The sequence below is a fragment of the Oncorhynchus tshawytscha genome, linkage group LG06, assembly GCF_018296145.1.
Source record: "Oncorhynchus tshawytscha isolate Ot180627B linkage group LG06, Otsh_v2.0, whole genome shotgun sequence".
Classification (NCBI taxonomy): Eukaryota; Metazoa; Chordata; class Actinopteri; order Salmoniformes; family Salmonidae; genus Oncorhynchus; species Oncorhynchus tshawytscha.
The window spans coordinates 39,026,062-39,038,039 of NC_056434.1; the positions used below are offsets into that span (position 1 = coordinate 39,026,062).

Below are 11,978 nucleotides of genomic sequence, written 5' to 3' on the forward strand. Positions count from 1 at the left end.
AACAAATGTTCTGTATATTTTTGAGTAACAAAGAGTTTTTGTGTGTGGATTTAAGTTATTTCAAATGTACTTGAATGGAAAGATATGGGACGAGTCTTAGTGGAATGTCAGGATTTACTCAGATGCCATTGTCGGACTAAATTATGTGCGTATGAGCAATGTTCTTTATGCATGGATTGGTCAATTGATTGATTGATTTACCCACATGTCATTTAGGCTTTTAGACATCAATGCTGACCACAGCAGGCTAATTGTGTAGTGGGTAAAATTCCAGGCTTAGGCTGTTGTCATGTATCTCTCGCTCTTTTCTCCCTTTTGCTCTCATTCAACTCTTTGTTGAGGACTTCCTCCCTTCCTTGAAGTAATTACTGATCTAACCAGAGGAGGCTGGGGTCCTATAGGAGGATGGGCTCATTGTTAAGGGCTGGAATGGAATATATGGAACAGCATCAAACATATGGAGACAGCTTGTTTGACTCCGTTCCATGTATTTCATTCCAGCCATTACAATGAGCCTGTCCTCCTCTGGTTAGGTCAGTAATGATTTGACAGGTGAAAGTGATGACTTTTTCCTCATGGCTTTCACCTGTCCAGTCATATCTAATTAGTGATTACTTAAAGGACAGGGAGAAAGGACAGTGTTTGTACCAGGACTTTTGACTTGCTATGAGGCTGGTGCAGCACGGAGGTGCTGACCCTAGGGTTTCTTGAAAGGACAGAGGACTTCCACTGACTTCCACACGCCCCTGGTGGCAGTATATATTTCTATATTTGCCCATACAGCTGTCTGATCCCACTGTGGGTCATTTTGAAGCCTTACATTCCCATTGCTCCATGACATGTTAACATAACCCCCTCCAATGGCAGGGTTTGTTTGAGATGTCACTCACTGTATTGGGATAATCTATAGATAGATGTATACCTCAGAGAAAAGCCATTTCTGACTCTCTCACCACACACATGCACATTCTCATTCCCTTTCTCCTTTTTGCTCTCTCACTCAGTCTTTGCTCCCCAGTGCCAGCTTGTTGACCTCTGGTGCCAAGGGCGCTGAAATGTTAGCGTGTTGTAGACATGAGCCCTATTCTCTGCTCTTAAGATGGTGTCATTTTAGACCCATTTGGTGGGTTAGCTGGATCATTGCAAGTGATTTGGAAAGCCATTCAAAATAATAATAATTTGCCATGTTATGCTTGTGTGACAACCATACCATCTCAGAATTTGTGTAGTGAAATATTATTTTGCTTTGGCGCATTTAGGTGACATGAGGCTTCTACTATAGTAATATTGCTTATGATTACAGATGATTTGCTTCTTTCATTAAGTATTCTAGGCCTGCTTGTTTTGCTTGATCCCAACCACCAAAGTTATTGTTTTGTCATCCCTATTTTCTTATTGTTAATTTTTATTCAGGAAACCACTTTATCAATATATGTTTTGCCAACTTTTGTGTAACATGTACATATGAGAAGTCCTCTCTAAATTATTTAGTTGCTGCAGAGGGGGCATGGCTTTTTACCCTCCATCAGCAACCAGAAGATGACACTGAGTCAGAGGGCTTTGGCTGGTTGTATCCTCATGCCTTCTGCATACTGCATAAAGGGGTAGATTTAATTCTGAGGTCTTTTCATTGGTTTTAAGCACAAAGTTATTGTATTGGTATACTTTGTGTACTTTTAAATAATACTGTCCTGCTTAAATGAGCAAGGCCCACCAGGGCCTTAATGACCATTTTTCATTCTTACTGTCATTCCAGATAATCTCTGCACTTTCTCAGTGTTTGAGGGACCATTTATCAACAGTTGCTTGCATTTGTCTACAGAACTGTGTAGGGTGCAAGCTGCAAATACTGCTCAAGTGAAGACTTCCTGACATTACCTTCAGTTGCTTATATACTGTAGACCTCCAGTGGTTAGAGACAAGTCTGCAATATTGTACTGATTATTTTTAATAGTAAATTATGTGAAGTTTATTTTGTTTTTATGTTCAAATTGGAGTCTATTTTCTCAGCCTGGTTTTCTTTTCACCCTCTTCAAAGCTGTGGAACGCAAACTTGTACAGTGCTATGAGAGCTTATGTCTCGTGTTCTCTGGTAATGGTTTCAAAGCTATGAATATAAGAATCAAGTCTTAAAACTGTGTTGTGAATATTGTGTTGAAACATGAATGTTACTTCAAAATGTATTTGAACGCTTTAACCAACCTAGTTAAGGGCTCCTATCCTGAAAAAACCCTCGTTTTTTTTTCAGGTTTTTGAATTCCTTTTTTTTTTTTTGGGGGGGTTGGACTGTCATATTATGCCTACTTCCCAGAGGCCTCAAGTGAAACATGTCATGGGACCTTTCCAAAATTTCACTACACTACTTCAAAATAACTCAACTCAAGTTTGCACCTGTTTTTTATGTAAAATAAAAATCTCTCTTAACCTTTACTCTTGGCCCTGTGTTTCTGTCCTTGTGCTGCGGACTTCTTGCTGTCCTAGAAATACGCAAGATTGTGTCGTCTGATTCAATTAATGAACTTTTTCATTGTCTATCGGGATGCTCAAATGCGCTTTGTTCAAGTTTCACTTGATGAGCAGTTTATTAGTTGAATCAATTGTTTCAGTAGGTTAGCTCTAAAGCCTGCACCCTCTAGTGCTCCAGGGTTGGTGAGGGGTGACGATGTTGCATTGTGTGAAATGTGCAGCCCTAATAACCATATCCCCAAAACATGTTAATGAACTGGAGGTATAAAAAGGTGACTGAATATGGGAACACTGTCAATCCTTTCACTTCAAAACACTGTACAATAGAATAAAGTGTAAACTTATGTGTAGGATATAAAAAAATTGTTCCCAGCAATTTATTGGTTTTGGCATCACAGTGCCTTCTTCACGGCATCTCCAGCAGTGTGATGCCGAAACGTTGGTTTACCCAATAAATTACTGGAAGCTTACATGTGTTAGGAGTTTGCCAGAAAGGCATTTCACTGAACTTGTGCATTGAAATGTGTATGTATGTATATACACTGCTCAAAAAAATAAAGGGAACACTAAAATAAGACATCTTAGATCTGAATGAATGAAATAGTCTTCTTAAATACATTTTCTCTACATAGTTGAATGTGCTGACAACAAAAGCACACAAAAATGATCAATGGAAATCAAATTTATCAACCCATGGAGGTCTGGATTTGGAGTCACACTCCAAATTAAAGTGGAAAACCACACTACAGGCTGATCCAACTTTGATGTAATGTCCTTAAAACAAGTCAAAATGAGGCTCAGTAGTGTGTGTGGCCTCCACGTGCCTGTATGACCTCCCTACAACGCCTGGGCATGCTCCTGATGAGGTGGCGGATGGTCTCCTGAAGGATCTCCTCCCAGACCTGGACTAAAGCATCCGCCAACTCCTAGACAGTCTGTGGTGCAACGTGGCGTTGGTGGATGGAGCGAGACATGATGTCCCAGATGTGCTCAATTGGATTCAGGTCTGGGGAACGGGCGGGCCAGTCCATAGCATCAATGCCTTCCTCTTGCAGGAACTGCTGACACACTCCAGCCACAAGAGGTCTAGCATAGTCTTGCATTAGAAGGAACCCAGGGCCAACCGCACCAGCATATGATCTCACAAGGGGTCTGAGGATCTCATCTCGGTACCTAATGGCAGTCAGGCTACCTCTGGCGAGCACATGGAGGGCTGTGCGGCCCCCCAAAGAAATGCCACCCCACACCATGACTGACCCACCGCCAAACCGGTCATGCTGGAGGATGTTGCAGGCAGCAGTTCTCCACGGCGTCTCCAGACTGTCACGTCTGTCACATGTGCTCAGTGTGAACCTGCTTTCATCTGTGAAGAGCACAGGGCGCCAGTGGCGAATTTGCCAATCTTGGTGTTCTCTGGCAAATGCCAAACGTCCTGCACAGTGTTGGGCTGTAAGCACAACCCCCACCTGTGGACGTCGGGCCCTCATACCACCCTCATGGAGTCTGTTTCTGAACGTTTGAGCAGACACATGCACATTTGTGGCCTGCTGGAGGTCATTTTGCAGGGCTCTGGCAGTGCTCCTCCTTCTCCTCCTTGCACAAAGGCGGATGTAGCGGTCCTGCTGCTGGGTTGTTGCCCTCCTACGGCCTCCTCCACGTCTCCTGATGTACTGGCCTGTCTCCTGGTAGCGCCTCCATGCTCTGGACACTACGCTGACAGACACAGCAAACCTTCTTACCACAGTTCGCATTGATGTGCCATCCTGGATGAGCTGCACTACCTGAGCCAGTTGTGTGGGTTGTAGACTCCGTCTCATGCTACCACTAGAGTGAAAGCACCGCCAGCATTCAAAAGTGACCAAAACATCAGCCAGGAAGCATAGGAACTGAGAAGTGGTCTGTGGTCCCCACCTGCGAACCACTCCATTGGGGGTGTCTTGCTAAATGCCTATAATTTCCACCTGTTGTCTATTCCATTTGCACAACAGCATGTGAAATTTATTGTCAATCAGTGCTGCTTCCTAAGTGGACCGTTTGATTTCACAGAAGTGTGATTGACTTGGAGTTACATTGTGTTGTTTAAGTGTTCCCTTTATTTTTTTGAGCAGTGTACAAAGCCTACAGTTCACTCACCATTAGTCAGCACCTCTACTAACTTTTTGGGGTGTGCAGCTCTTGCTTTTCACTAAACTTATGGTGTGACATCACCTGAATGAGAACCAAAGCATTGGCAGAATGATTCCATAAGAATCCATGTCAGCCATAGACAGAATTGGCATAAGGAACAATGAAACTTGAATTTGTTTCTCATGTTAATACTCAGACTGTACAATGTGAGATGTGCAATATTTCTGCACTATTTGAAGACGGACCAGACTGAACTGAAGCTCAACAGGGGAAACCAAATGTTTCTGTTTTCAAGCATTATTATAAAGTAGCCTAGTGTGTTTTGTAGCTCTTCACTTTATTTTGAGCAATACCTTTTATGTACACTGCTGCACACCACTTTTTTCATTTGAATTCATAATCCTATGTACGTAAACAGTTTGGGAATAGAAATCTTTCCTAATAAATTAAGTCTGATAATTGTTTCACGAATTCCTCCACCACTAGGGGCCAGCAAAATATTTTCTTCTTGGTTTGCCAGTTCCGCATGCCCTCTTTTTTAAACTTCTGCTCAAGAATTTGTTTGGCCTCTTCAACTAACCCGATTCAATATGGTGGGTACTCAAACATTTACAACCCCACTAAATCTATCGTAATCGGCGCTTTTTAACCAACCGAAATGGTATTTAGGTCTGTAATAGTAACATGTTGGATGTATTATACAATCACATTGACATATTGAGTTGGAATGCCGTTCCTGGCAGTTTTTATGAACAATTTCATGTAGAGTGTTCCCCGAGATGCTAACGGAAGAAGCAGTACGCTGGCATTTGGCTGTCCATGAACAACCTCGTTTTCCATATCTTGATTTGATTAGAATCAGTAGAGAGAACTGGCAGTGCCTTCAAATTTGCACAATCATCCGATGTGTGTTTGGTGGTGTTGCACCTAGGTTTAAGCTGTGTGTAAGGAATTGAATTTCATTCGTGATACTGATAAGCATAACTGGTTAGTTGGCTAACTAACGGTACCTTATTGCCAAATCGTCCTAGTTAACCTTAGCTAGGGGTCTAGCTACCGGTAGTTATTTATCCATGTACAGTACTAGCCTGCTAGTTATGATTAATCACTGGTGTAATTAGTCATGACTTCCATTTACTAGCCAGGTACCTCGCTAGTTAGCCAGTATACACAAAGTTGCAACCCAGATAACTAGTAACGGTATTGGGCTAGCTAGTTACGATTTTGCATTTCTGGTTAGTAAGCTAAATGTAGGTTGCATGTTAGCCGTGGGAATACTGAAACCTACAATTTCAGCAGCTTCTGTACTTTAATTTCTTACATTAAACCCTGTATCGAATGTGGCCATGGTGTTGATAGGTCATTGATAGTACAAGGAAAAGTGAAATGAGAGCCTTTCCCGTGTTTGATGGGTCCTCAATCCCAACTGAACCCTGGTTCTCTCAGACATTTTAAATGTGGAGAATTTGGGCCATTCTGAGCATTCGGGAAACTGAAAGTCATTTGCACAACTTTACAACAGGGACGAGTCAGGACTAAGACGGTGAAAAAGGCCGCCCGGGTCATCATTGAGAAGTACTACACCAGGCTGGGAAATGACTTCCACACCAACAAGAGGGTGTGCGAGGAGATCGCAATCATCCCCAGCAAGAAGCTGCGCAACAAGATAGCAGGGTGAGTCTTTCTTTAGACATATGGTCTATGTTTAGAGCATAGAAGGGGACCAAGTGAGCAATGTTTCTCAACCATTTATCTTGGTGGCACCACTGGCCTTTTGAACAGATTCAATCTTTAGACCAGTGACTTTGAAGAAGTCAGATTTGGCTGTATGTAGTCTTTTAAAAGGATGACCATAACTTGTAATTTGATCACACCATGGTAGTGTTTCTGGATAAGTGGGCATTTTGTATATGTGAATGAGATGGGGTGGCATGTACATAAACATGATTAAGGTGGTTGTGTTTGAGATGGATTGTTTAGGGGTTTCCCCTTTGTACTTTATGGAGATCTTTATGGATGCTATGGGATGAGGCACTATCACATTGGACTATAAATATATATATATATATATATATATATACATACATACACACACACACACCCCATACTGTCATCAGGACACCAACACCACTGAGTTGCATGACATGACATAAAATTATTTTACATTGCTCTTCCCCTTTTAATTTGTTGTGCTGAATGACTCATGTTTAGACATTGCTTGAACTTCAGACCGTTTCCACAGTTACCCCATGGACATTCAGTCTTGATGAAATCTGCCTGAAAAAGACTCAGGAGTCTCTACGAGCCAGAATGTTGAATGCAATTATCTTTACACTTTACCGGTTGTCTGTGCTGTTGGTCTTTTTGACAGTAGGAGGTGGAGATGGGGTATCCACAGAAAAGTGTTTGTCTGACTTTTTCCGGCACCTATAGGTTTTGTCGCTTGTTTTTTATTTTTTATCTCTTGACGCATTGTACTTGATGCACAATATGTAAATGATAGCCGAATGTAACCTTAAAGTAGTTGACCAAAGCATGTTTCCTCTCCATCTGTTGGAACTGTTTGTGAAATTTGCCAACTGATTGTGTGGGACAACGTTCGGTTCGTCTCGGCCATATTGTGCAAGTGTTTGTCGCATGCGAAAAACAGATAAACAGACCAGTGTACTGAAGGTTGGGTTGATGATGATTCCCTTTGGATATTTTGTCTGATTACCCCCGACATGGGGACAAAATCAGCAGACAACGGGTAAAGTTGAAATTAAGTTTGTTCATAGAACTTGTAGTAGGACTGTTCGGTAATGCTGAGCCTACATGATAGAGATGAGAGTAAGTATTTATCTCTTGGATTCTAAAAGAAGCTAGTCTATGCTGTGTTTTGTGGCTGGTGTTGCCTATGGATTGAATTTGAGCTTATGTCAACATAAAGCATATTGGTCAACCCTGAAGTAGCTCATTCATTACATTTGTTCATTTAATTAACATTGGCTATGCTGCAGTTCAATCAGGTTGGAGTTCAACACTACTTGTAATAGCATGGGTGAATCACAGTCAGTCTGCTGCACTGGCTTGGAGGGACAGACTCATTCATTCTATCATATCCCTGACCTAGCTAATTATTGCTAGTTCGCCACTTAAAACCCTGTATCGAAAGTGATTATGGCATGACTGTTGCCATAGTCATTGATAGTACAGGAACAATGATTTTTGAAAGCTTTTCCCGTGTTTGTTGGCATACCTGTTCCTGTCAAACCCTGTATCTTTCAAACATCTTCTACGTCCGGAACAATCTAAACTTGTGTGAAACCTCATTCTCATGTTAGGCTAGTTTTTAGTGATCTTGCAATTTAAAAAAATAGAACAAATATTTTCAAAAATACAACTGGTGTGATCCAATGCTGTGACAATTGTGAAGTTGAATGTGAATGAACTGGATTCTTGATTGTGCACTCAGGTATGTGACCCATCTCATGAAGCGCATCCAGAGGGGCCCCGTCAGAGGCATCTCCATCAAGCTCCAGGAGGAGGAGAGGGAGAGGAGGGACAACTACGTCCCAGAGGTAAGTGTGCCCCCACCCACACAGGGCCTAAAATTACCTTACCCCCCAAAAAAAGAAATAAACATGGGGCCATCAGTCATGTGCCTGTGAGAACCTCACTAGTAGAGGCCGACAATGTCTCTTTGCTAGCTGTCGAAGCAAACTCAAACATTGACAAGCAACCTAGCTTGAGAAACCAGCACACTGCTCTTGCTTGTATCACTACTCTTTATTAAGCTTTACGTATCGGCCTTCAAGCTCTGGCGAAGGCCTTGAGGCCGATACGTAAAGCATAATAAAGAGCAGTGATACTAGCAAGAGTGGGTTTGTTCTTTTTTCTCATCTTATTAAATTGTTAAAGATCTAACACCATGGGCCAAAAAGGTGCTGTATGACGCAAGGAGCCTCTTTACACAATATACTGAACCAAAATATAAACAAAACATGCAAAAATCAAGTAAGTCAATCGAAATAAATTAATTGGGCCCTAATCTATGGATTTCATATGACTGGTAATACAGTTGGGCACAGATACCTTTAAAAAAAAAAGTAGGGGCGTGGATCAGAAAACCAGTCGGTATCTGGTGTGACCACTATTTGCCTCGTGCATTGCGACATCTCCTTCGCATAGAGTCGATCAGGCTGTTGATTGTGGAATGTTGTCCCACTCCTCTTTAATGGCTGTGTGAAGTTTCTGGATATTGGCGAGAACTGGAACACACTGTCGTACAGGTTGATCCAGAGCATCCCAAACATGCGCAATGGGTGACATATCTGATGAGTATGCAGGCCATGGAAGAACTGGGGCATTTTCAGCTTCCATTAATTGTATACAGATCCTTACGACATGGGGTTGTGCATTATCATGCTGAAACATGAGGTAATGGCAGCAGATGAATGGTACAACAATGGGCCTCGGGATCTCATCACGGTACTGCTGTGCATTCACATTGCCAACGATTAAAATGCAATTGTGTTTGTTGTCCGTAGCTTATAATCAGCTTCTTGATATGCTACACCTGTCAGGTGGATGGATTGTCTTGGCAGAAGAGAACTGCTCTCAAACTGGGATGTAACCAAATTTGTGCCCAAAATTTCAAATCAAATTTGAAAGAAATAAAATTTGAAAGATAAGCTTTTTGTGCGTATGAAAGATTTCTGGGATACTTATGCTCATGAAACATGGGACCAACACTTTACATGTTGCGTTTATATTTGTGTTCAGTGTAACCTTCATTCATTATCACTGGTATTGACAATGGAAGGCTGCTGGTCTCTGATCCAATATTTTGTACAGTATCTCCTGCCGTTGTGGCCTTGACGTAAAGTACTGCACCGATAGGCTACTGTATAAAACACATGTGGTCCGTCAACCCTCCATCTGCAGAGCTATTGGGTGTGCAGGCTTTTTATCTAGCCCTGCTCAAACATACCAGTGTCAGCTTATCAAGGTCCTGTTGAGCAGCTGATTTTTACAATGTTGTGTGTTCGAGCAGGGCCATTTAAAAAAAAAAAAAAGCCTGCACACCCAGTAGCTCTCATGGAATCTCCTGGAGGAGGGTTGGCCACCCTGAAACATTACATTTATAACCAAATACATTTTATGTCATAAAATAATTCCCTCATTCAGTGAACCAGGGATCAAATGGCTAAGGTGGGCGAGTTGGCTAACTAAGATGTTCATCTATTTGTAAGGTTCAAATATTGTATTCACTTCTTGACAGCATTGGAGTTACTTGTCAATTAGGCAATTCTAAGAATATATATTTTTAACTTGGTCAGAATTACATGGCTAGTATTGAATAGAGGAGAATTCTAACCAATTTTGAGCGCTGCGTCATTATTTTACCTGCTGCGTAAATGTCTCTCTCTCCTCTGGCAATGGCCCACTGGCACATGAAGGTGATGCATACACAATGAATGACCAGGATTTTCATTAGCTATAACTGGGCAAATAATTCACTAGCTCGCAATGAATATCAACAAATGTGCACACGCGGCTAGGCTCGCTTTGATCTCAAAAACGCATCTTCCGAATGACTACATGATTGAAAGAATGCTCGTGCCTGTCAATGCAGGTCTACAATAATTGCATCCAGAAGACAGTGATCCAATTTTTATCAGAGAGCTTGTTTGTTTGATATTCTGTTTTTACATGTTTTTTTTTGGCCAACTTAAATCAATATTCTTCTTGTCTGACTATTTAATTTTTTTTCCCCCGGGCAAGTGGACAAGCGTTAACGTCAAGCCCTGATAGCTATACATGCTTCTACTTTGCCTAGGCACCATAAGATGCATTCTCATAAACTGCTTTTAGTCATCAACAATCGCCTTGCGCTGCTGCCATTGGGAATCTTAAGTCTACAGTTGGGATAGGATGTGACACCTTTTGATTCAAATCTGAAATTCTTTTTGATTTGCCCTGTATCGAAAGTGACTATGACATGACTGTTGCCATTAAAAGTTCAGGAGTAGTGATCTTGAAAGCTTTTCCCGTGTTTGTTGGAATACCTGTTCCTGTCAAACCCTGTAAATTTAAAAAAAAAAAAAAAAAAAAAAAAAAATGTTACGACTGCAAACCTTGCCCCAGGCAGCCAGTAACTGCTGTATGCCCTGTTGAGTTGGTGGCAGTGTTGCCTGTTTAACATGTACACTATTAATACATTGTTTTGTGGACAGCGCTGACATGCCATTAGCGCAGTAACTAAATCTTTGTTTTTGTTTCCAGGTGTCTGCACTCGACCAGGAGATAATCGAGGTCGACCCAGACACCAAGGAGATGCTCAAGCTATTGGTAAGTCCCTCACAGACGTTTGGTGTCTTATTGATGAATATATGTGCAGTGTGAAGATGACACCTTGGTTTTAACCATGTATAAAAAGTGACAAAGGCATGATTGTTGCCATAGTCATTGATAGTACAGGAACCATGACTGAGATTTTCCCATGTTTGTTGGAATACCAGTACCTGTCAAACCCTGCATCTTTAAAATATCTTCCACGTCCTCCCCGGTCTTAACTTCAGGGTGAAACTACTCGGCGTTACGAGACCAGTCTTCTGCGATTTACATTGTTAGCATTAACCTGTGGTGTATTCTGGTGGTAACTTGTTGGTGAAATTAGATTTTATCTTCCTCCTTCCTCCAGGACTTTGGCAGTTTGTCGAACCTGCAAGTCACCCAGCCAACTGTCGGAATGAACTTCAAGACACCAAGAGGAGTCTAGGCATTTGTAATATCGCTTAATAATAAAATTAAAAAGTACACAAAAAGCAGTGTTTCCTACTGGTGTTGCTGTTTAGAACATGGATGGGCAACTCAAGGGCTGGATTGGTGTCACAATTTTGCCCCAGTTAACGCACCTGACTCCAATAATCCACTAATCATGATCTTCAGTTTAGAATGCCATTAGTTTAATCAGCTGTGTTAGCTAGGTATGGAGAGGAAGTGACACACCACTCTGGTCCCAGAGGACTGGAGTTACCCATTCCTGGTTAAGAACAAGTAGAAACGCATGAGTGCACACTCCAGGATAATGGGTATTTTAACAATTTTCAGAAAGGGGAAAGCAATAATCATGCTATGTGGGAAAATGTGAATAGGATATGTGCTTAGTCCTCGTTCATGTGCTTGTTTCAATTGGCCGACCTGTCATTGCAGGCTTTGTGCAATAAGGTTGGGTTCCTATACATATGTCTAGTATTACTCATTCACTGCTACAGCAGCATTGTGAAGTGAGATTAACATAACTTTACATTTGAGAGCTCTTGAGTTAGTACTGTGCACAGTACTGTTAAAATCTTCGTAGGGTTTTGGATTGAGTGGATTAGAACAAACATTCCATTTGA

General features: G+C 41.6%; 1 protein-coding gene and 2 non-coding genes across 3 annotated transcripts; all 3 read left to right on the forward strand.

Moving 5' to 3' along the window:
• The first annotated feature begins 5,088 nt into the window (after positions 1-5,088).
• Positions 5,089-11,402, forward strand: LOC112252526 (40S ribosomal protein S17). The gene is made up of 5 exons (XM_024423823.2): positions 5,089-5,186; positions 6,116-6,267; positions 8,048-8,153; positions 10,861-10,926; positions 11,279-11,402. The coding sequence occupies exons 1-5, from the start codon at positions 5,184-5,186 to the stop codon at positions 11,354-11,356; spliced, it is 405 nt and encodes a 134-aa protein (XP_024279591.1). The 5' UTR covers positions 5,089-5,183; the 3' UTR covers positions 11,357-11,402.
• LOC112253605 lies at positions 5,921-6,042 on the forward strand. The gene has a single exon (XR_006083672.1). It is a non-coding gene; the product is annotated as a small nucleolar RNA SNORA71 (small nucleolar RNA).
• Positions 7,734-7,863, forward strand: LOC112253604. The gene has a single exon (XR_002954044.1). It is a non-coding gene; the product is annotated as a small nucleolar RNA SNORA71 (small nucleolar RNA).
• Positions 11,403-11,978: the final 576 nt, after the last annotated feature.